A 24,783-nucleotide genomic window follows, 5' to 3' on the forward strand; every position below is an offset into this window, starting at 1 on the left:
CATATACTCCCTGCTATAGTGCTATGTGCTATCTATACTGATTTGCAGTTCATGTGATTTTAAAAAGGGATAGGGTATNAGAAGAAAGCCATGACAAGCGAAGGTTTGGATGTCTGCAGAGGCTTCGATCTCGACCTCCTCTCGGATTTCGTCGAACTAGGTAAGCTGTCCATCGCAATTGCTCAATCTAAGTAACAAAGCTGGAGAAGGAGAAATGAACTCTTTATATGAATCTAATGTATTTATTTATGTATATACTATTTGGTGAATGAGAAATTTGAAGGTGAGTGACCGTTTGGTATCAAGTCGTCGTGAATGAATAACACTATAACAGACGAAATGACGGTTACATCAAGGGCCAGGTATGTAAATAAGTCAATTAAGGAAAGTTTTCGGCCTTAGAGAGAAAGAATAAACTTTCCAGTAATTTCAAATTATAAATTCAGAGGATCTATCCAGTATTTTCTGATTTTTATTAAAAATAACCTCAAACCCTATAATTTTTCTGAAACATCATATACTCCCTGCTATAGTGCTATGTGCTATCTATACTGATTTGCAGTTCATGTGATTTTAAAAAGGGATAGGGGAATTAATTCAAAAAATCAGGGGTCCAAATGATATTTACTCTTAACTAAAATAGACCACTCTATAACGAGAAGGATATCTGATATTTAAGGAGCCATTCGAAGGATTGAGATACAATGTTTAAATCCATTGTATTTCACTTAATTGATAAAAGAAAAGACCAATAACAATAACAACAGGTGCTTAAACAAAACATTAATGGCAAATACAAAATTTGATAGATTGTCATTATCAAGATTCAAACACAAATGCTAAACAAGCTTTCATGTTAAGTTAAAACCCCCTTTATAGTTTAACTGTTAACATAATCTCAAAAGTGTTTTACACAATCCGGGGCATAAAATAAGTGTACATATCATTCTGAGTGCAAAGAATGGATAATCTGTTTATAGAATCGCTTTGCTCGACATAGCAGACAGCAGAGCCAGCAAACGATGCTCATGAGGGACCAGTTAGGTCCTTAGAAAATAGCAGAAGAGCCCATTTTGAAGGGGTTGGCACTTCCAGTCAAATATCTAACTGCTTCTCGGTAACAAGTTTGCCAGAGAGGGAACCCCTTGACTCCTCATTTCCTCTTGTGCACGTCTCATCTCTTCCGGATCTATCAATAACACAACCGATAGCTATAGTAAGTAGGAATAATGGAACCATTATCAATCAATAATATTTTATGCGTTGTCACCCAAACAGCAACTAATTAGTATACAGTCGTTTCACATAATGTGCTGTCCGTATACATTCTACAATCAAATTGCACAAAATTCAATGGGAGTGGCTAAATCCCTGAAAAATCCAAAAAACATATGTCTCATTCAGTAATGCAGTCAACCCCCATATGTTTCATGGACTTACAGAGAGAAATTGGGAGAGGAGATTCAATATTCTTGATTAATCATCAAGATTTGTGCCTATTAATAGCCTTAAAATTATAATCATAATTGAATAGAAAAAAATTAAGAAGGAAATAAGATTGAAGTAAAATACAAATAAAACTAAAATCCTAAAACCTATTGGATTTTCTAATGAATTTACTCCTACTGTTATTCCTAAGTCTCTAGGGTTTCAAATCAATAGAATATACCACATGAGAAAATTTCAATTTTTACCATTATTTAGCCCAATTTTGAAATTTTGGAAGTTGAAAAACAAAATCCAGGAAAGTAAATGCATTTTTAAGGCAAGCTTGCTCTCCAAGAGCCAAGTCAACCCACATAAATCTACAGCAAGTCAGTCCTTCAAGAGGGCCATGGTTGAAATGTGAAACATAAAACCGTTATAAACCAAATAGAGTACTAACCCATATTCTCCATTAATTTGGGCATTAAAAACACAACCACCACCATAAATCCCAACATGAGACCCATTGGGCTTTTCACGACAGACATTATTGAGAACGGTTCCCTAATCTGCAAAAATGAAAATACAAGAAAACATGAGGCACAGCATGTATAATAATTAAGAACTAATGAACCATTGAGATGAATAGGAACAGGTGAATAAACCTCATAATATTGCTCCTCTCTCAATGGCTCTAGAACCAATTCATTCAGACCCCGCCTGTTCTCTGTCAATGCAGCCTGAACCTTGCCAGGGTTTCTGGCACTAACATCGACTCGGACCTAAGCAGTTTCAAAAGAGTTCAATCATGTGAAATCTGATTCACAAATGATCAAAACTTGACTGAATTTATGGATAGAGAAAACCTACTGGAGAAAAGAAATAGCCAATTGCAGCCACTTCAATTAAATGAGTCCCTGCTGACATGTTATGGCTTAAAGCATACACATTAAGGAAACATAATGTGCTGAAAGAATAATCCACTAGCAGTCCTTCCATATTAATACAAAAATTTATATGTAGTACTAGAAAATAAAAAAATTAATAAACAAAACAAAAAATGGGGAAGATAATAGAATAATAATACAGTTATATAAAAAGTAAAAAGAACAAAAAGAATAATAGTGCTTCAAAAGATGCCACAGTCAAGTTTAAATTCAAATATGCATAAGAAAAACAGCAATAGTAGGATACAATGAAAAGTATCCATCAGGCCTCAGAAATGTTATGCTTCGGCCACCATTGAGTATAACCTTGGCATTTGATATTTTTCCACCAGAAGAACCAAACACTTTCGTGCCCATACCTGCCAAATGCAGAATGCAATAATGATTCTGAAAGTAAATTAATAATCATCACAAAAGAAGACATAATAGGGGAATAAACATGCAGGGAAATACACATGACAACCATAAATAACTATATACATTGAAAACCAAGCCACAGTCAGCAATAACAAAATAATTGTTCTAAGATATTATCTCCACAAATATTTTATTGTCCATCTTGGAACCATCTCTTGAACAACATAGCACCAGAGGCAGCTCCAGCATGTATTCACTAAACTGAAGTTTTTTCAATTTCCTGGCTGAGAACAGCAAATGACTGGCTTCTTAGACCATCTCCAACTCATTGCACCAAATTGGTACAAGTTTTGTACCAAATTGGTGCAAATTTTGGTGTAAAACACTATTGAATCTCCAACCCACTACACCAAATATTACACCAAATAGAATATTCTCTTTCTTTTTCTTTTATTGTAATAATCAACAATTAATCTATTTCACTCATTATTTTTGTATATATTAATTAAATATTGGGAATGATATTTTTATTAAATAATAATTACTTTGAAAATTATACTAATTTAATAAAATTAAGAATTTATTTAATCAAATAAATATTACATTTAATATAGAAAAACATTACATCTAATATAAAAGGGATTATACAAAAAAAAAAAAAAAAAAAAAAAAACAACAACAACACAAATGTAAAATTCCAAATTGATAAATTTAATTTTCGAATTAGATGTTCTTCCCACAAATGATCAATTAATGTATTCGAAAGCATGTTGAGCCTTTTTATCCTTGATTTATCTATGTTGAGCGAAAATTTTGAAATCGAACTTTTTCATCTACGACAAGCTTTTAAGATTTGTAGCTAATTCAAAAAGATGTATGTCTATTCAACTTTTTAGATTATAACTTATTTCAAAAGATATTATTCATTCAAACTCAAAAGATATGGTCCATTCAAGCTTTTTAGATTTAGTGTTTTTAAATTAGTGTTAATTTTTATTTTTAGTTATTGTAGTAATATTTGCATTGAATAAAGTTATTTTTAATTTTTCATCATTTTTGGTGTAAAATTTAATAATCAAAATATCAAATTAACTTACACAAATTAAAAAAATTAATATATTGACATTGGCGTGGCGCTACAGTGCTACGCCAAATTAACGTGACGCTCAACGTTGGGTTGGAGCAAAAACCCACGCCATTTTGGTGTTTTTACACCAAAATGACGTGGGTTGGAGATGCCCTTAGCTGCACTGATGATATGCTGAAATATTTCAACATTTTGAAGAGGAAATTTAATACCAAATTTGACGAGTGTCTTCAAGAAGTGTGTTATACTCAACGTAAATGGGAAAAGGCTTAGGGTCCTTCCATTGTAGTAAAACAACAAAGAGCATATATATTTGACAATAGATCAAAAATAAAAAAGCTAAACCCAGAGACAGCAAAATATGCATAAAATGGTCAACCAGCAACGATAAAGCACTATTTAAACTTTTATTCCTTCAACATTATGCGGACTTCTCTTAATTATTACCCGCTATTCAATAATCAAGGCATAAATTAACACGAAAATCTCACAATAAACAATGTAACTTAAGTGAAATAGGATAAATTGAAATATGAGAAAATTAACCCAAACTTTCAAAATCTATTGATCTAAAGAGAATTAAAATTAAATCTTCTTAAAAGCACACCTGAAATCTTCACTCTACCACTGATAGTGTAGCCATCAGCAGACCTGCAAAAAACAGAGAAATAAATAATTATATGTAATGAAAGACAACTCTTCCTCTGTTTGGTTTCCGAGAAAATTGATGTGTAGCAATTTAGGTAACAAATACACAAAAACCAAACATCAACTGGCCGGCCGTATCGAATTATATAAAAACAAAAAACTATTAAAAAAAAAAAAAAAATCAAAAGGAGCAATCACGAAAGTGTACAGCTCGTACCCAGGCGACAGCGCAAGGGCGGAAGAGATAAGAGAAAGGCATAACTGCAGGAAAAGTATCGCAAGAAACGGTTTAGATCTGAAGGTGGACACCATATTAGAAGAGATTTGCGGAGAGTCGAGTCCAACAGCTAACGATGAAAACTAAAAGAACGCTTGTGTTCCGCTCTGCTCTGTATTGGGTAATACAGTCTCTATTTTGGTTAGTTTTATTATGAAATCTGGAACGTTGATAGCTTTTGTGGGCCAACCTAATTGGATCGAATGGTGATGCTCCACGGCAATACGCTGCGCTAGCGCTACTTAAACAGCACATTGCTAAACCCGAGTTAAACTATAATTTTTGTACCTTCAAACTTCAATCCAAATTTAATTCTTTAAAAATATAAATTGATTAATTTAAATCAATCAGTTTGCTCTATTGAGTCTCAAATTAACTAGTTAAATTTAAGTAATTTATGTTATCCACGTCCTTTTATTCTTTTAATTTTTTTTCTAGAAAAATTAGTGTTGCAATCGAACATGACCAAACCAAGTATTTAGAAGCTCGAGCTTGATTTGATTACAATCGAGTCAAAATCGAGCTCGAGCAAATCAAGCTCGAGGTTGACTCAGTTGCAATCCAATCAAAAATGTAATTATTAGTAGCTATGCTAATTTATATATATAATATTACTATAAAATTTAAAATATTACATAATATGCCAATTTCGAGTCAAACTCACAAGCTACTCGAATCGAGTATTATTAGACTTGAAATCAGCTCTACTCGAGTGAAGCTCGAGCAGCTCGGCTGCCTAGGAAAAATGCATGTAAAAGAAATTAAAAATTATATGCACAGAAAATTAAAAAACAAATGATTTTTCTTTTTCTTTTTTTCTACCAAAAGGGATTGTCTACATTTATGGCAAGACAACAAAAATTTCATTTACAGAATCAATTTTAGTTCACAAATTACAGAAGTAACTTCATCCTCTTCTTTTGAAAGCCAAGAACTCATACTGAGGAGGAAGAGTACAATGTTAAATCAGATACAAAATGGAAGGGAGAATGCCCCAGTAAAGAATTTGGATTTGCCAGTTTTACGCAATGCTATAGTCCCAGCTTCTTTGAGAACCAATCTGAAAGATTTGCTATTACAAATCCTGCAAAAACCTGCAACAACATCAAAAGAGCATTATACATAAAACATGTAGCTGCTGCTAAAAAAGTTGATTGAGCCATATGATGTAATCAGAATGAAGTGATTTCAATTCTTAAAATTGCAATTTCCTTGATCTTCTTATTGAATGCTTAAATACCCAGTTCACTTTCATATCTAAACGAGAAAAGATGACTCATGGCTGTATGTGTCGTGTTTCTGGGGGGTAATTAAGAGAAAAGAATATCTTCGTAAACATAATCTTTTCAATTAATTCAGAATATTCTCAAGACAGATGCGTCTTTATGATAAATATCATACCTGAGCTGAGCCAAGAATGTATATTGCTGAGTAGTGACGGCCATGAATGACCATGTCTGCCACCATAGCGAGTGGAATGGTGAGTGACATCCCCAATGTGGCCACTAGCGGAGTGGTCCATACAACACATAATGCCCTGGAGAGAAAAAAAGGATAAGAAAAACTACAAGGTTAAGAAAATGCAAATACCTATAGCACCAGTATGAAAACAGGTTGTTTGACATACCAAAAGTAATCTGAAAGGACACTACCAACAATGCCATTGGCAATAACAACTTCATCCATTTTAGCTGAATGAGGAATCGTAAACTTGGGCTCGATGCCCAAGGCTGACAATGGCCAAACTGAAACAAAAGTCAAGCAGACAATTTGTGTGTGAAAAACTTAATGAATCAATCTAATAGGTGACATATAAATGCATCAATAATTAAAACGATTCTTACCCAGCCACCATAGAGCTACAAGTGTGAACAATCCTATATATCCAAACAACTTTTGTACATCAACTCTTTCTCCTTCCTCACCACAAAACTTTTTAAGAAGCACTGCATCATTAGGTTGTTAAGTAAAAGGTATCGTCATACTTTGTCGAAATACAGTAGAAGAAGGACAATGAAATTCGTAAGAGAGACTATCTAACCTGTGAATAGTCCATATGACACGGCCGAGAGAAGGCCAAAAAGATCTCCAACCAAAGAGCGTTTCCCATTGCTAAACACAAATATTTACAGTCAATGCCAAAAACTCATACATTACAAAGAGCAAGCTAATAGAGAAGTATGTGAATAACAGGCTGCCAGAAATATCAGTAACTATATATATACTCATAAGGGTCTGCTTCTTGATTTCTTAAAGCAGATCAGGTAATGGGTCAATCACAGCAACAAGGCTCTATACTTTTCGTTAAAACAAAAACAATTCCAGAGGGGCACACTTTAAGTATAACCCCTCATATATAAGAGAAAGAAAAGCCATGAAACATAATAGGCAGGGAAAAGTTGAGGCGATAGGGAAAGTTTATTAACCACAAGCTTTATCTTCTCAGAATCCAAAAATAAATATCACGGTTCAAAATAATACAATAAATTGATAGATAAGAAGAGAAAACACATTTTGAACTTAAGAGCACTAGAGCTGGGATAATTGCTAACCCCTTACCTCTCTTTCTTCCTAACTATATTGACTGGCAGCACTAGTTCATTTTTAATAAGAAAAATATAATTATCCAGCACTAGTTCATTGTTAATAAGAAATTTTCCCAGATGCTACCAAGTAGTGGAAGTCTTGTATATGTACAAGTTAAACATCAATAATAAGGTCCTCTGTTTCATTTAATAGCACTGAAACAAATATAACCCTAATAAAATGGAACTCAACATTATCTAGGCCTAACCAATAGAGATAGAAAGAAAACTCTGTTTGGTTTCCGAGAAAATTGATGTGTAGCAATTTAGGTAAAAAATACACAAAAACCAAACCTCAATTGGCCGGCCGTATCGAATTATATAAAAACAAAAAACTATTAAAAAAAAAAAAAATTCAAAAGGAGCAATCACGAAAGTGTACAGCTCGTACCCAGGCGACAGCGCAAGGGCGGAAGAGATAAGAGAAAGGCATAACTGCAGGAAAAGTATCGCAAGAAACGGTTTAGATCTGAAGGTGGACACCATATTAGAAGAGATTTGCAGAGAGTCGAGTCCAACAGCTAACGATGAAAACTAAAAGAACACTTGTGTTCCGCTCTGCTCTGTATTGGGTAATACAGTCTCTATTTTGGTTAGTTTTATTATGAAATCTGGAACGTTGATAGCTTTTGTGGGCCAACCCGTAATTGGATCGAATGTTGTTGCTCCACGGTAATACGCTGCGCTAGCGCTACTTAAACAGCACATTGCTAAACCCGAGTTAAACTATAATTTTGTACCTTTAAACTTCAATCCAAATTTAATTCTTTAAAAATATAAATTGATTAATTGAAATCAATCAATTTGTTCTATTGAGTCTCAAATTAACTAGTTAAATTTAAGTAATTTATGTTATCCACGTCCTTTTATTCTTTTAATTGTTTTTGTGAAAAAATTAGGATTGCAATCGAACATGACCAAGCCAAGTATTTAGAAGCTCGGGCTTGATTTGATCACAATCGAGTCAAAATCAAGCCCGAGCTTGACTCAATTGTAATCGAATCAAAAATGTAATTATTAGTAACCATGCTAATTTATATATATAATATTACTATAAAATTTAAAATATTACATAATATGCCAAGTTCGAGTCAAACTCGCAAGCTACTCGAATCGAATATTATTAGACTTGAAATCAGCTCTACTCAAGTGAAGCTCGAGCAGCTCGCTAGCGCTTGGCTGCCTAGGAAAAATGCATGTAAAAGAAATTAAAAATTATATGCACAGAAAATTAAAAAACAAATGATTTTTCTTTTTCTTTTTTTCTACCAAAAGGGATTGTCTACATTTATGGCAAGACAACAAAAATTTCATTTACAGAATCAATTTTAGTTCACAAATTACAGAAGTAACTTCATCCTCTACTTTTGAAAGCCAAGAACTCATACTGAGGAGGAAGAGTATAATGTTAAATCAGATACAAAATGGAAGGGAGAATGCCCCAGTAAAGAATTTGGATTTGCCAGTTTTACGCAATGCTATAGTCCCAGCTTCTTTGAAAACCAATCTGAAAGATTTGCTATTACAAATCCTGCAAAAACCTGCAACAACATCAAAAGAGCATTATACATGCAACATGTAGCTGCTGCTAAAAAAGTTGATTGAGCCATATGATGACATCAGAATGAAGTGATTTCAATCCTTAAAATTGCAATTTCCTTGATCTTCTTATTGAATGCTTAAATACCCAGTTCACTTTCATATCTAAACGAGAAAAGATGACTCATGGCTGTATGTGTCGTGTTTCTAGGGGGTAATTAAGAGAAAAGAATATCTTCGTAAACATAATCTTTTCAATTAATTCAGAATATTCTCAAGACAGATGCGTCTTTATGATAAATATCATACCTGAGCTGAGCCAAGAATGTATATTGCTGAGTAGTGACGGCCATGAATGACCATGTCTGCCACCATAGCGAGTGGAATGGTGAGTGACATCCCCAATGTGGCCACTAGCGGAGTGGTCCATACAACACATAATGCCCTGGAGAGAAAAAAAGGATAAGAAAAACTACAAGGTTAAGAAAATGCAAATACCTATAGCACCAGTATGAAAACAGGTTGTTTGACATACCAAAAGTAATCTGAAAGGACACTACCAACAATGCCATTGGCAATAACAACTTCATCCATTTTAGCTGAATGAGGAATCGTAAACTTGGGCTCGATGCCCAAGGCTGACAATGGCCAAACTGAAACAAAAGTCAAGCAGACAATTTGTGTGTGAAAAACTTAATGAATCAATCTAACAGGTGACATATAAATGCATCAATAATTAAAATGATTCTTACCCAGCCACCATAGAGCTACAAGTGTGAACAATCCTATATATCCAAACAACTTTTGTACATCAACTCTTTCTCCTTCCTCACCACAAAACTTTTTAAGCAGCACTGCATCATTAGGTTGTCAAGTAAAAGGTATCATCATACTTTGTTGAAATAAAGTAGAAGAAGGACAATGAAATTCGTAAGAGAGACTATATCTAACCTGTGAATAGTCCATATGACACGGCCGAGAGAAGGCCAAAAAGATCTCCAACCAAAGAGCGTTTCCCATTGCTAAATACAAATATTTACAGTCAATGCCAAAAACTCATACATTACAAAGAGCAAGCTAATAGAGAAGTAAGTGAATAACAGGCTGCCAGAAATATCAGTAACTATATATATACTCATAAAGGTCTGCTTCTTGATTTCTTAAAGCAGATCAGGTAATGGGTCGATCACAGCAACAAGGCTCTACACTTTTCGTTAAAACAAAAAGAATTCCAGAGGGGCACACTATAAGTATAACCCCTCATATATAAGTGAAAGAAAAGCCATGAAACATAATAGGCAGGGAAAAGTTGAGGCGATGGGGAAAGTTTATTAACCACAAGCTTTATCTTCTCAGAATCCAAAAATAAATATCACGGTTCAAAATAATACAATAAATTGATAGATAAGAAGAGAAAACACATTTTGAACTTAAGAGTACTAGAGCTGGGATAATTGCTAACCCCTTACCTCTCTTTCTTCCTAACTATATTAGCTGGCTGCACTAGTTCATTGTTAATAAGAAAAATATAATTATCCAGCACTAGTTCATTGTTAATAAGAAATTTTCCCAGATGCTACCAAGTAGTGGAAGTCTTGTATATGTACAAGTTAAACATCAATAATAAGGTCCTCTGTTTCATTTAATAGCACTGAAACAAATATAACCCTAATAAAATGGAACTCAACATTATCTAGGCCTAACCAATAGAGATAGAAAGAAAACTTACGCAGCAGCACTTAATTGTGACTCATCAGCAGCCCAAGTTTTTCCAAGAGTAGTCATGGCAACACCAGCCATGCTGACAAAGACTGCAACTACTTTTGACACATTTAATTTATCTTCCCCCAGGAAAGCACCAATGAAAAGTGTAAAAAGTCCAGAAGTTGATGATAACACTGTTGTACTCGCAACACTTGTACGCGCAAGGGCAGCATTTGATAAATACTGCAAACAAAAAATTTCATTAGCAAGAAAAATTGTTCATATGCCCATATATATCAGCAAATAGCTTAGATAATTTAACAGAAATACTTCTTTTTATGGCAAAAGTATGCCTGTATGACGGAAGCAACTTCAGAAGCACCACTGAATAAAAAAAAGGAATGCAAATTACTGAAGCAAAGTATTTACAAAAAGCTCAGTTAAACAAGGGGGCAAGATCTCTGTTCATCTTTTTCAGAAAACCTACACAAAACTCACAAGCAAATAGTTATACAAGTTAAATGAGTCCAACCAGTAAGTGTGAAGACCACGCTTCAGGCACTTATCCTTTAATTTCTTCAAAAGAAGAAAAAAAGGCATCCTAGTTATGTTAGTCAGGTAATAAAATCCTGAAGATTGACTGACATCACTTTAAACCAATTCTACAAAACATCAGCAATGCTGCTCTTTTTAGTTATTAGGCCCAGACAACTTTCTGTTACTTGTGTAATGACATTTAAAAAGCAAAATGTGTTGAACAGGTTCAATGGTATTACATGTATAATGACAATGATGATAAAAGTAGTTGATGTAAATTGAAGATTGTCCAAATTGAAATTCAAAAACAAAGAATAATCCCACAAAAACTGGCAAGGTTAGAAAATTACCTCTGTTAAAAACCAGATAGGGGCAATATAAAATCCAAACTTTGCAACCTCCTTGGTTGTAAGCTCTTTATGTGAGTCATCTTTGAGTTTCGAAACCAATGGCAATCCCTCCTCATGAGATGATAAATCCACTTCACTGTCTTTTCTAGTGTATGTTCCTTGAAGCTCCATTTCAAAAATTTTGTGTCCTAAAGGAGAATCAAGTGCAGCAGAAGACCCATTCAGACTTTCTGCATCTTTACCACTTTTAGATGAGCGACGCTTTAGAAAATTACATAACCAATCTTTAATGAATGCTATTGGGAGGTAAACTACCATGAGAGAAGCTCCTAGATATGTCACTGCAAATGGCTGCTTGTAGTCGGTAAAGATACCCTGTTGAACAATATCAGTTAGCTTATACTAGCTTACTTGCATATTTACACAGCGCATTATTAGGAAAGACACAAAGAATTCAGCAGTTCTAAAGAAAATCAGAAATCAGAAAAAAGAGAAAAAAAAAAAAAAAGTTCTTTCAGCAAACGCATGAACAAAAATCCAGATATCTCCATATAGGTAACTGGACGGCAAAAGGAACATCATCTTACACGAGACCCCTGTTGAATCACAATCATAAATTCGAAATTACAAGAAACTTTCGGTAGATACATATAGTAATTCTTTACTTGAAGCTATTTAACTGCACATTCTAGTATAATACATTACGGTCGAGAAGATTGGATAGCTTAAGCCCTAATTTTCATTACATAAGAACAATCACTTCAAATAATTACCTGCCCATTCAAGCACCAAGTATAAGCAATTAAGCATATCAATAACAAAAGAAGTCAACGCTCAGAGTCAACGCAGTTGTCCATAGATAAGTTTCAATATATTGCTTTTTCAAGTCCTCATTTAGGTTTTCCAAAAAGTTCTTTTTCAAATTCCTATAACACATAACAAGTATATTCAAATACAACCCAATTCCTTCTTCATTATCAAGTTCTAAACTAAATAGCAATAAGCAAGCTACGAGTCAACCAACCCTGCAATCAAAACTCCTAACAACTGGGGTCCTATAAACCCAATTCCAACCGGATCATATTGATATAAACAGAAAACAAATCAAAGAAAGAAAATATAAGAAAAAAACTGACCTGGGTGACTTCTGCAGAGGTGACCCATATAATAACAACAGCAGCTATCAAGAACAAACCAGCTCTATATCTCCAACTCATTGTAAAATCAAATCAGAAACAAGCAGAAAGATCTGTTATTCCTTTCAGATCTTTAAACTTGTTAACTTTATTTACTTTTCACTCCGCCCCCTCGCCGACATGTAACGTAATGTAACTTAACTTTGGTGGGATCTCAGCTCCAGCTAGCGTGTGCTTCAATGCTCTTAACAATCTTGGTTTGAAGAATAACAGAGGCCCGAAAAAGAAGGGAAAAAAAAAAAAAATTAAAGGGAGTAGGAGCCCAGAAAGAGAGGCGGATTCTATTTCTTGCAAAACAAAAAGAATAATTAAATAACAAACTGTTAAATTTAATTTAAGTTTCTTGCACTAATCCGTCTCTTTCTTTGGCTCGCAATTGGTTGTCATATTGGTCACACGTCAGCATTATTTTGAGATTGCGGTCCCACTCAACTCAAATTCATGGTTGTCTTTGACGCCCGTCTAACTACTTCATAATTTTTTTTTTATGATCGGATTTGATTAATTCCCGAGATTTTGAAGGTAATTATCTAATAAACTCTTAAATGACCACCTTACTAATTATCGCAAAGAAAATTGAGAAAATTGAATTGAAGATCTTCTAAGTAATACATCAAAAAAATATTATCCTCCCACCCTTATTATTTTATAAATTTATTTTCTTTTTTAAAAATTAAAGTAAAAAAAAGATTCTTAATGAGGAATTAATCTCACATAATCAATCTAATTTTTCATAGAAATAACTTGCTTGGATTGACAGGGCCCGTGGAATTTTTATCAATTAAAAATTCTTTAGCCATGTGAGGGAGTTGAAACAAACAGAATGAAATTACTGCTGAAAATTATCTTGTCCAGCCACTGCTGCAGAAACATCAACACATCATCAAGATGATATACCCTTCAGACTTTTATATACTGTTGTATATTCATATAAAAAGGAAGAACCAGGCTTGTTAATGGTGGCTCAAATGTCAAATCTCATCATATTTGGAAACCATAATAAACAATCCTTGCTACAGCTAGCTAACTAACACCAAACAGATGTAATGCTTTGTCTAGTCACAAACATAATGGCTGCCCCCACTTCTGAAACTCCAGGAGCTTCCAAGTTAATGGCTTCAGCTAATAAAATTATAATTTGTTTTCTTTAATCTTCAATCTAATTTCAAGGTGAAGAACCCCATAGAACTTCTGCAACAATTGAGGCTGACTCTGCTTCAGAAACTGAGGTCTCTCTCACTCTTTTAAGTATTTCTAATTTGATTTCTTTTTTCTCCTTTAGACTCAACCCTTCTCCCACTTCTACTTGCACTGCAAATCTAGCTACACAGTTTAGAAATGGGCAATTGTGTAAGGTTATTTCCTCTTCACCCACCTCTATTGTTGTGTCAGATTTTGAATCTTCTTCTTCACAAATCACTACCATCTCATTATCAATGTAGTCATCTGTTTTGATAAAAAATTTTCCATGTTTTGATCTTTGCAACTCCATGAGCTTATTAATCAACCCTTGTTCTAGCATAGCTTCAATCACTTCTCTTCTTCCAAAATATGCAATTTGACAAATGCAATCCATTGCTGCAACTTGAATGGACAAGTCTTCTGAGTTCAAAAAACTGATAATGTTTGGGATTTCTCCCCTACAGTGAATTTCATCAATTAATGGACTTCTGATTAAACTGATGAGTGAACTTAGAACTTGAATTGAACAACTAGACTCCATTGATATCAAGTTTTGAATTATTGATCCCATTAACACAAGCCCCACAAACACATTCCTATTAAAGCTAGCTAAAGCTTCAATAGCAAGAGCTGCAAGCTCTCGAACTCTCTTTGAACAAGTAGAGTCACAAAGTAACATTTCAAGAACTGAGAATACCTTTGCTTTCAAAATCATTTCTTGAAAATCTCTATCGAAACCTTGTGATACACGCTTTATAAACTCAATCAACACTTTCACTTTCTCCTCCTCATTCTCTAATTCTTCAAGTATCTTCACAAGACTTTGAACACTTTTTCGATCAAAATACGCTTGAATTTCAGCCTCAATCGCATATGCAACTTGGGAAATCTTGTATTTGGTGATTTGGCGGCAAAGGAGGGATTTAAGGCCATAACCTTGATATTTTTCAAGCTTTTCCAGTAGGGTTTTGATGTTGCGAAGAAGTTGAGAGAGCTTGGAGAGATATGGGTTTGTTGAGAGAATGGGGTGAGCTTTTGTTTGAAGGTCTAACAATAGTTTGACGGATACATCATGGGGATTGTTTATAGTGAAAATGGGGTTGTTTTGTAGATATTTTGAAGCGTTTTTAAGAGTTTCAAGTAATTTTGAAACATCCTGATCTTCTTGATTCAGAAATCGGTCCATGTCTCTGCTTAAACCCTAAGCTTGGTGAATAATTGAGTCCGCTGGAAGGGAGAAACAGTAACAGACAGAATAGAGATAACTCGGCAACCAGTCTTATCAAAATATCAATACCAACCATTCAAATACTGTCACCAGTCTCGTCATCATACCAAACATACTCACTTTTATTAGGTCTCACTGTATTAACATGATTAGTTCTTCTTTCCTAGAAACTTCCCAATTTTTCTAAAGTCTAATCTAAATCTAAAACCCGGGACAAGCCAGGATTGTCAGAGAGAGATTGGGCTTTTGGGCTTCAAAATAAAGAAAAATTAACAAATAGAATGGGCTCTAGATGAGCTTCCCTTCATGGATTAAGGATCCACTCTTGACAAAATTCTAGTGCAGAAAGCAACAATTATGGTCCGGGTTGGTTCTTTATTCCCCAAATAACTGTTTATTTTATTATTTAAAAAATATTATTATATTTTATTTAATTACTTTTAGATTTTTTAAATTTATTAATTTAATTAAATATTTTTAAAAAAAAGTTTAAAAATTAACAAAAACAACCTCACACATCCATAGTTGTCAGATTCTAATAACCATTATCGGTGGTAGTCAAAATCTATCACAATGACTTAAAAACGATCGAAATTGATCGTTAATTTACCTAAATCTGGCCATCAATAACGGTCAAAGAAATGACCATCAGTGACGGTCAAAGAAATCACTGTCAACTCTTGGTTAAAAACTAAAAGAGTAAACAACTTTTTTTTATCAAAATAATGGTTTAATTATACTTTTATATTTAAAATATTATTTTATTAATTAAATTTATATTTGGTATTTTATTAAAATCTAATATTTTATTATTAAAAGATATATTATCCTCTTTTTTTTATAAAATCTCTAATAGTTTTGAATAAAACTTGAGTGATAAATTGGTATTTTAAAAGTTTTTAAACAAAAAAGCGTCATTTCAGGCGCTACAATCCAGGAGCTTGATCGGATCTAAAATTTGCTGAGTCTGTTGTCCATAATACTACAGCACAGCGACCAAGTCCCTGCTACCTTATACTAGCCGACGTCATTCCCTGCTATCTTACGCTTTCTATGGCTCATATTTAAACTATCCAGCTCAATTTCTCACCAAACAAACAGCTCACTCTATCACACAGTAACATTCAAACACAACAGCAATGTTAGCATCGTTTCATCAACTCCTGCTCTTTGTATTATTGTTTATAATTATCTCAAGTGTTGAACACGGAAGTGCGAGGATCACAAGTAGTTTTGTTCGTAATGAATGGCCAGCTGTTGATATGCCTCTCGATCATGAAGTCTTCGCCATTCCTGAAGGCTACAATGCGCCACAGCAAGTAGGAATTCCTATGAGAGAGATCAGTTTCGTTATAGGTAATATGGCCGTCCATGCATTTTAATTTTTGTTTTGTTGGTGAAGGTGCGAATCACGCAAGGAGACTATGAAGGAAAGGGTGTAATAATCTCATGGGTTACACCAGATGAAACGGGATCCAATAAAGTAGAGTATGGCAAGTCCAAGAACAAATATGAGTTTACCGCTGAAGGGACAGTCACAAACTACACCTTTTACAAATATAAGTCTGGTTACATTCATCACTGCCTTGTTGACAACCTTGAGGTAAATATTTGGAACTGGTTGTCGCAGTTTCTACAATGCNCTTATACTAGCCGACGTCATTCCCTGCTATCTTACGCTTTCTATGGCTCATATTTAAACTATCCAGCTCAATTTCTCACCAAACAAACAGCTCACTCTATCACACAGTAACATTCAAACACAACAGCAATGTTAGCATCGTTTCATCAACTCCTGCTCTTTGTATTATTGTTTATAATTATCTCAAGTGTTGAACACGGAAGTGCGAGGATCACAAGTAGTTTTGTTCGTAATGAATGGCCAGCTGTTGATATGCCTCTCGATCATGAAGTCTTCGCCATTCCTGAAGGCTACAATGCGCCACAGCAAGTAGGAATTCCTATGAGAGAGATCAGTTTCGTTATAGGTAATATGGCCGTCCATGCATTTTAATTTTTGTTTTGTTGGTGAAGGTGCGAATCACGCAAGGAGACTATGAAGGAAAAGGTGTAATAATCTCATGGGTTACACCAGATGAACCGGGATCCAATAAAGTAGAGTATGGCAAGTCCAAGAACAAATATGAGTTTACCGCTGAAGGGACAGTCACAAACTACACCTTTTACAAATATAAGTCTGGTTACATTCATCACTGCCTTGTTGACAACCTTGAGGTAAATATTTGGAACTGGTTGTCGCAGTTTCTACAATGCTTTTTTTGCATTTTCATTCAGTATTCTTGTCTAGTTTTATGCTAACGTTTGTATTGATTTCTGGTCTTTTTTAGTATGACACAGAGTACTATTACAAGCTTGGAGCTGGTGAGTCTGCTCGTGAATTTTGGTTTCAAACACCCCCAAAGATTGATCCAGATGCTCCTTACACTTTTGGAATTATTGGTTAGATCTTCCCATCCTTGCACAGTCTTAAATACAATGCTAGTTTCATTTTCTTTCATTCTTAATTAATTGGATTTTTATATTGTAGGTGATTTGGGTCAAACATATAATTCTCTTTCAACTTTGGAGCATTACATGCAGAGTGGGGCACAGGCTGTTCTATTTGTTGGTGATCTCTCTTATGCAGATAGATATAAATACAATGATGTTGGCATTAGATGGGATTCATGGGGCCGCTTTGTTGAGCGAAGTGCAGCATATCAGCCCTGGCTTTGGTCTGCTGGGAATCATGAGATTGAGTACAAGCCATACATGGTATTTCCAATATGAATTCAATCTTGTGCTATATTGACTACTTTATGCTTTTCAGAGTAGTATTTGATTTGATATTGCATATATGTATATATAAGCATTTATTTCTGTAATGTAGTTGATGAAAAGTTAGCATTGTTCTCTTTCAGAATACTTCTACAAAATTCTCTTCTTGATACTTTACGCACCTCTTGTTGATACAGCAAACATGTTAGGGACATTGAAATCATAGTAATTCATCCACTGGTTAATTCTGCTTATTTCACACTTAAGTTTTTTAAGCTAAGTATTGCTTTTTTGTTTATGATTTTTGAATGAGTGTATTTTTCAGGGGGAAGTCACTCCATTTAGATCTTATCTACACAGAATCGCTACACCTTATCTCGCTTCAAAAAGCAGCAGTCCACTATGGTATGCTGTAAGACGAGCATCTGCTCATATCATTGTACTATCCAGCTATTCTCCATATGGTAATCTCTCTTTAATTTATATCTATACAAATATCAAGTTCCAATTAAATGCAGATCACCACTGTTAAGTTCCTATTTTGCAAATGCTAGTTCATGCTTTTTTGGATCAGTGAAATATACACTTCAATGGCATTGGTTGAGAGAAGAGCTGAAAAGAGTGGAGAGGGAGAAGACACCTTGGCTTATTGTGATCATGCATGTGCCCATCTACAATAGTAATGTAAAGCACTACACGGAAGGTGAAAGCATGCGAACTGTTTTTGAGAACTGGTTTGTCAAGGCAAAAATTGATTTCATCTTTGCCGGCCACGTTCATGCCTATGAAAGATCAGTAAGGATATCTTTTCCTTTTTGTTTCTGTAAATTCTATGGGTTAAATCAAAGTTTTAATGGAACGAGTTCTAGTCAATTTAAAGAAAAGTCAGAATAACCTAAATGCTTAATGCCACATTGCCACTCAGCAATTCCAGCGAATATAGCCATAACTCTCATCAGTTATAATTTTGTAAATTTGCAGTATCGCATCTCAAATATACACTACAATATATCAAGAGGTGACCGGTATCCAGTACCTGACAAATCGGCTCCAGTGTATGTAACAGTTGGAGATGGAGGAAATCAGGAAGGTCTTGCTGCAGAGTAAGAAAAATATTTCTGTGCAAAGCTTCACAAATTAGATTTGAGTTGAAGTGCTAGTATACTGATCTTTGCAACTTATTATTAGGTTTATAGACCCTCAACCTGAGTATTCTGCATTCCGTGAAGCCAGTTACGGTCATTCTACATTGGAGATTAAGAACAGAACTCATGCATTCTACCATTGGAACCGAAATGATGATGGAAAGAAAGTACCAATTGATTTTGCAGTATTCCACAACCGGTATTGGTATGTTTCTCTTTCTCACTTAATTGGCATTGTCTTTCAAACCTCATGACTAATCAGAAATGGTAGAAACTAGAAAATCTATAAAACTGAAGCACCATTAATTAACCAGTATTTTTTATGTGCATTTTAACAATGCTAAGATGGGAACATGCATCCTCTAATTATCAGTTGTTCACAGCACTATCATGATACCATATAATTAAACTTGGTGTCTACAGGGCTGGCGGTCAGCAGAGGAGGAGAATCAAGAAGAATTATCTCAAGTCTGTAACAGGAAATAATTGATGAAACCTGTTGAAGTTCAAATAATTCGTTCTTTGAATCCTTTTGCTTATGTCAACAAGGCAGATCTCTCGGGTGCTAGTTAATTTTGTTAGTGGATTTGCCACCCCAGATGCAGGGCAATGAACAAAGACATATTTAATGTCTAGTGAGTCTGCACTGAATGGTTTTGTAATGACTCCATTATCAATGATAATGGTGACTGATTTTGAAAATTCAAGGAATAACTTCGTTTATCATGGGATGTCTACTTCTTTCTATGTGTTTTGCTTGATCCAAACAGTCTTATATGCAATTTTGATAGACAAGTCCCTGTTGAAGCTTACATGAGATTTTGTATTCCTCATCCTGATTCAATCTTTTATTGGTCTATAAGATATAAAAAGAAAAAAAAAAATCAACCAATATGCTCAATATAAACAATAACAGAAACTCCACTCACAGCATCGCGTTGTACAATTTTAACCCTAACTTCCTCGCATTTTGCTCCTGACTCTCATGGAAAAAACAGAATGGTGTCTCAAATATACAGGGATTGGCCTGAGATAATTTGGAAAGCAACACTCAGCATGCTGCTTTCCTCTTTAAATTTCTTTACAGCTTGGCATTCTGGAAATTTCATTAGCCCTTGTTGCTAGCAGGACTGAGGATGTGCCAGACGTGTAAAAGGTATTGGCATGAAACAGTATTTGGCGTCATCTCTCTTTGATCAAGTTTCACGGAATACTAGTTGTGGTGTCCACTTGAGATTCAAAGAAAGCTTCCCTGCTTTGGTGCCATCTATGGGAAAAGAGTCCTGAACCTCACCTTCTAATATGACCCGGGTGAGTGTCGTGATGACTCTCCCCATTTTTTCCTGAATGGTTCATATAGTGAAATAGTATAATCAGAGACTTCACAAGACAAAATATGCAGAAGATTAAATATGTATACAAATGCAAGATTGTGCTATTTTGTTGAATTTCCCAGCAATTTATGCTACATGATTTTCATTTGATATGATACAAATAATATCCTTAAGATGATTCCCGCTGTTTTCCATAAAAAAAAAAACTAAAAAAATTTCAATTGTTGATTTAAAAATGCAGCTCTCAGTCATGTTTGCGACCTTATGAAAGAATATGATGAAAGTAGTATGAGAAATTTACCTTCCCAAAGGTGTCATGGTCATACACTTCCAGAATTAACATTTCATGTTGCCCGTCCTCCACAACAAAGTCAAATGTCTGATTCCAGACTGGATTGAGGGTGTCATGTGCAACCTGAGCAAGCAGGAAAAAGTAAATAAATGTCTCTCACTTGACTGCAAACACCAAAATAAAATAAATCTAAAAAGAACAAAACGAGCTGCTATAATTTAAGTTCTAAATCTCACTCTAGTCTTTGCTTTTGCTCCAGATTTCTTCAGTATAAGGACAACAAAGGGGTCAGCCTTTCCTATCAAATCTAATTTTGGCAAGTTTTCAGCAGATAACACTACAATAGATAGTACTCCTCGCACAATGACTTCCTTTTTCTTTTGAATTGCCGTCTGAAGATCAACCGTCTCTGTTGCAGTTCCAGGCGTCTTGAAGGACTTCTCCAATGCGGTCATCGAGAACTCAGCACTAAAAGGGTTTTTATAGCTGCTCTCTGTGCCAAAAGGACAGTATAACAGCTCCAATTGCACCTGACCCCGATGCAAAAATTTTACAATCAGTGGGAATGACAAGTTCAAGTTTAACAAATTTCTATGACTTACAAATTACAATCAAACTTCATGCAAAATCTAGAAATGGAAAGCAGAATGGCATGTTATATATATGCACTGGTCTTCATATGCATTGCTACAGATGTCTTTCTCTTGCTGCTACTTCCTCATCTCAGGAGTACCTAGTTTGAATGCTGCAGCCATTTATATGGCTATGAGAAAAAAAGATGTTCGGCGTTCTCACCTGACCCCTGTTTTTTTTATCTCTTTGGACCTCCAAATCCTTGACCAGTTTCAACCATACATCCTTCACTTTACCAGGCTCAAGGTCTTTTAATGCAACTTGAGCAGAACCAATAAGTTCAGCTGCCCGAACCCCACCTTCATCATCAAAGATTCTTACTGTCAAATGTTGAGTTGTTGGATCTTCAACAACAAACTCAAAGTGCTCATTCCAGATTGGATGCAGCTGGTTATCCTGATTATATATGAAAAAGTTACATACATTCCCAGATTGAAATTTTTTTAAAAAGGGTAAATGTAAGCATAAGAGGATAAGTTTCCATACAACTACTTTGCTGGTTTTCGTTCGGTCACGTAGTGGGCGTACAAATATCACAGCAAAAGGATCAGATTTCCCAATGAGGTCTTTATTTGTTAATTCCTTTGCTTGAACAAGCTTCACATCTAATGTTCCAACAGGCTTCAACTCCAAGTCACTGAAACATAAAGCGATCTACAATTCATCAGTTTGCATTATAAATACAGAACACCATATCAGAGCCGAGTTGAGAGAACAAATTAAGATCCAGTAAAGTTATGATACCTGTAATCCCCAGGTAATATGGGTATAATTTTCCGAACAGGCCAAGTAATCGAATCTTCAATAGCATCTTTTATTGTTTCCTGTACACAGTTGTGTGAAAAATTAACCAGTGAGATGTAACATTCTTTATAGTGAAGAACAAGTCCATTCAATCTATCAAGAGGTACGATTGAGTTACTTATACACGGGAAAGAAATAATAAATAACCAAACAGAAATTGCTCAAACCTCAATAGCATCAGAGATTCCCGGGATTGTTGATACGTCACTACCAATAACTTTAAGCGTGAAATCCAGATCTTTCTGTATGTAAAAGCAAAAGAAGAATTTAAGTCGGCAGAAATTCTCTTTATTCCCTATGTGTAATAAAAGCTTCAGCCTTCAAGAAGGTTGAAATACCTTTTCTCTCAAGGAATAAGAAACAGCTCCAAAACATGGAAACACATCAACTAGAGGCTTGAAGATTAACCTGAAAACCCCAGTGAATCCAATATTCTTCACCTAAATTTTACATAATACAATAAACTAGTCATGAGTTATTCCCAAATCCTATCATTGCTTTGGTTTTTGGAAAGTACAACTTCTGCAAGATTTAATTCTTTTGAGCCTGAGAAATAATTAAGTGAAAATTAGTTACCTGTACAGGCAGTCCAACACCAAATTTGGTTCGAATATCAAGTGCAATACTTGGATTACCATCCCACTGAATTTCCAACTCCATTGTGACTGCATTATCTCCACTTTCACTTTCAACAATGGAAACTCCTGAAGAACACATTATTCATTAATTACCAAATTCTATTCAATAAAAAAACTTATATACGCAATTATTCATAGAATCAAGGGCAATTAATTGTTTATGAAAAACTTTCATTAATACTATTAAGCCAACCTGTAAATTGTGGAGCGACAGTACCAAGGGTCAACTTAGAAAATTTGAGAGATTGTAAAATACTTGGTCTATATTCTTCAAGAACCGGCTCAACATTGCTCCTTATCAGCTCCGATGCTGCCTAGACCATTTTGACCATTAAAAAAAAAAAAAAAAGAGAGAATTATTTTAGATTATTTTTTAATTCATCACCACATAATTAACAAAATTTATTTAAAAATCATAAACACGGGGATGGTGAAAAAATCATACCTCGTTGATATACGGCCAGAGTTTTTCGAGCTGATGATTAAGCCAAGTTAACTGCAGTTAATAAAAAATCAAATATCAGTATCTGGATCAAGACTAGCATTGTAAAGATAAAGATAAATATATATGATTGTACGTTGTTTGTGTAATTTTTGACTTAACTTTTGTCGCTGTGAAAAGACGACCCAAGGAGGATAAAATTCAGATGGAATGACTTTTCTCGAATCCTGCACAGTCATTCTCGCAAATGCTGCCACTATCTTTGCCTGAAAACATCTTTAGTAATCAAAAACAACGATAAAACCGAGACAGAATGCGTATCATACATAAATATTGCACAGTTGTGATAACTTGATACCAATTCAGAACGACGCCTGGATCTCAGATTCTCATAACGAGCGAACATCACAACCAACCCCACGCCGAAGGAGAGTCCAAAGAACATACCGTAAAAGAAAGACATTTTCCCCGGAATATTTGTGAAGATTATTATTAGTATATTCTTATTAATTAATATATCATCCTTTGTTCAGAGATGCATCTATTGAGCTAAGAAAATAAACTTCTTGGAAGATATGTGATCCGGTTGACAGAGAAAGAAGATGACAAAATTTGGATCAAAGAAGAAGAAAAGTTGTTGATAATGGTGGGAAAGTGAGAACCTGTATGTACTTAGAGAATATTAGAATAAGAAGATTGCATGGTTTTCGTAATAACTCTATTAATATAAATAAAATATTGTTTGAATTAATTAATCAAGTTAAAGAAATAAAGAAAGTAATATGTTCCTTTCTTTTGGTTTCCATTAAGTATTTCTTCTCTGTTTTTCTTTTTTATTTTCCCTATAGCCCCTATACTTTCACATATCTATTATAGTAGAAAACTTGTGATTTAGATATTGGATGCATGGTTGTTAGTATCCTACGATACCTGATACGTATCATACGATACGATTCGATACAGGTCGCCAACGATACGTATCAGAGAGTGTATCCTAAACCATTCGATACGTTGATATGTATCCTACGATACGATACGTATCCGTTCGTATCCTTAAAAATATTGATATAAATCGATACGACTTTATTAATTTGGGCCAAATGTCCAAAAAAAAAATCGGGTCGAAACCGGGTCACCCAACCCGATTCACCAAAACCTGTCCAAATTTACCTATTTTGCATGGAGAAAGTGAAAAGGAATATGTATTGCCCATTTTACATGATAATAATAATATAAGTGGAGATATAGATATTGACATTGATCTTGAAATTTTGTGATTAATTTTGATTATGTAATACCGTAATTTAAAGTCAATAATACCACAAAATTCTTCAATTAATCTTGGGGATTATATTAATTTTTAGAAAATTTTGATTATTTTATTAATTTTTTTGAAAAAGACGTATCTTACGATACGATACGATACGCGATACACGATTCAAAAAATTAGGTTTTCGATATACGATACGATACACGATTTGATAACCATGATTGGATGGATGAACAATAAATTAAACAATAACACAAAGAAAATATTTTTTAAGAGGTTCGTAAATCCTACATCAACTGTTTTCATATTTTTAAAAAAAATATATATATTTATATACTATTACAGTGGCAAACTTGTAAATGGATTTAACCTAAAAAGAATAACA

The 24,783-nt window shown here is 34.4% G+C and overlaps 5 protein-coding genes across 7 annotated transcripts; 1 reads left to right on the top strand and 4 right to left on the bottom strand.

Annotated features, from left to right (window-relative positions):
• Nucleotides 1-783: 783 nt before the first annotated feature.
• Nucleotides 784-7,898, bottom strand: LOC116138038 (ER membrane protein complex subunit 7 homolog). 2 transcript variants are annotated; one of them, XM_031423749.1, is made up of 7 exons: nucleotides 7,718-7,898; nucleotides 4,424-4,467; nucleotides 2,620-2,731; nucleotides 2,296-2,359; nucleotides 2,091-2,207; nucleotides 1,886-1,994; nucleotides 784-1,189 (listed from the first exon to the last, which is right to left on the bottom strand). In XM_031423749.1, the coding sequence occupies exons 1-7, from the start codon at nucleotides 7,810-7,812 to the stop codon at nucleotides 1,104-1,106; spliced, it is 627 nt and encodes a 208-aa protein (XP_031279609.1). In that variant the 5' UTR covers nucleotides 7,813-7,898; the 3' UTR covers nucleotides 784-1,103. The 2 variants fall into 2 exon arrangements, with proteins under 2 accessions (XP_031279609.1, XP_031279608.1); XM_031423748.1 differs by lacking the exon at nucleotides 7,718-7,898 and adding an exon at nucleotides 4,682-4,866.
• LOC116138029 (uncharacterized vacuolar membrane protein YML018C-like) lies at nucleotides 5,526-6,864 on the bottom strand (the record flags this gene model as incomplete). The annotated part of the gene is made up of 5 exons (XM_031423737.1): nucleotides 5,526-5,835; nucleotides 6,143-6,278; nucleotides 6,369-6,486; nucleotides 6,586-6,687; nucleotides 6,783-6,864. Coding segments are annotated over 5 exons (501 nt in total), but the record flags the coding sequence as incomplete, so codon positions are not given.
• Nucleotides 7,899-8,557: 659 nt separating the features above from the next.
• LOC116138037 (uncharacterized vacuolar membrane protein YML018C-like) lies at nucleotides 8,558-12,839 on the bottom strand. 2 transcript variants are annotated; one of them, XM_031423747.1, is made up of 9 exons: nucleotides 12,593-12,839; nucleotides 11,772-11,831; nucleotides 11,457-11,644; nucleotides 10,595-10,812; nucleotides 9,817-9,887; nucleotides 9,618-9,719; nucleotides 9,401-9,518; nucleotides 9,175-9,310; nucleotides 8,558-8,867 (listed from the first exon to the last, which is right to left on the bottom strand). In XM_031423747.1, exons 1-9 carry the CDS (start codon nucleotides 12,618-12,620, stop codon nucleotides 8,805-8,807), a joined length of 984 nt encoding a protein of 327 aa, XP_031279607.1. In that variant the 5' UTR covers nucleotides 12,621-12,839; the 3' UTR covers nucleotides 8,558-8,804. The 2 variants fall into 2 exon arrangements, with proteins under 2 accessions (XP_031279607.1, XP_031279606.1); XM_031423746.1 differs by having other exon boundaries at nucleotides 11,457-11,831.
• A 3,362-nt stretch (nucleotides 12,840-16,201) lies between these two features.
• LOC116138086 (bifunctional purple acid phosphatase 26-like) lies at nucleotides 16,202-19,657 on the top strand. Its single transcript, XM_031423816.1, has 9 exons — nucleotides 16,202-16,381; nucleotides 16,465-16,665; nucleotides 17,411-17,522; nucleotides 17,611-17,837; nucleotides 18,166-18,304; nucleotides 18,415-18,635; nucleotides 18,822-18,943; nucleotides 19,029-19,190; nucleotides 19,409-19,657. The coding sequence occupies exons 1-9, from the start codon at nucleotides 16,202-16,204 to the stop codon at nucleotides 19,473-19,475; spliced, it is 1,431 nt and encodes a 476-aa protein (XP_031279676.1). The 3' UTR covers nucleotides 19,476-19,657.
• Nucleotides 19,658-19,975: 318 nt separating this feature from the next.
• On the bottom strand, nucleotides 19,976-23,591 carry LOC116138111 (synaptotagmin-4-like). The gene is made up of 13 exons (XM_031423850.1): nucleotides 23,487-23,591; nucleotides 23,292-23,394; nucleotides 23,132-23,184; nucleotides 22,880-23,000; nucleotides 22,625-22,752; nucleotides 22,387-22,488; nucleotides 22,216-22,290; nucleotides 21,989-22,068; nucleotides 21,731-21,881; nucleotides 21,407-21,640; nucleotides 20,848-21,141; nucleotides 20,621-20,734; nucleotides 19,976-20,328 (listed from the first exon to the last, which is right to left on the bottom strand). The coding sequence occupies exons 1-13, from the start codon at nucleotides 23,589-23,591 to the stop codon at nucleotides 20,182-20,184; spliced, it is 1,707 nt and encodes a 568-aa protein (XP_031279710.1). The 3' UTR covers nucleotides 19,976-20,181.
• Nucleotides 23,592-24,783: the final 1,192 nt, after the last annotated feature.

This window comes from Pistacia vera, unplaced genomic scaffold (genome assembly GCF_008641045.1).
Source record: "Pistacia vera cultivar Batoury unplaced genomic scaffold, PisVer_v2 Contig338, whole genome shotgun sequence".
NCBI lineage: Eukaryota > Viridiplantae > Streptophyta > Magnoliopsida > Sapindales > Anacardiaceae > Pistacia > Pistacia vera.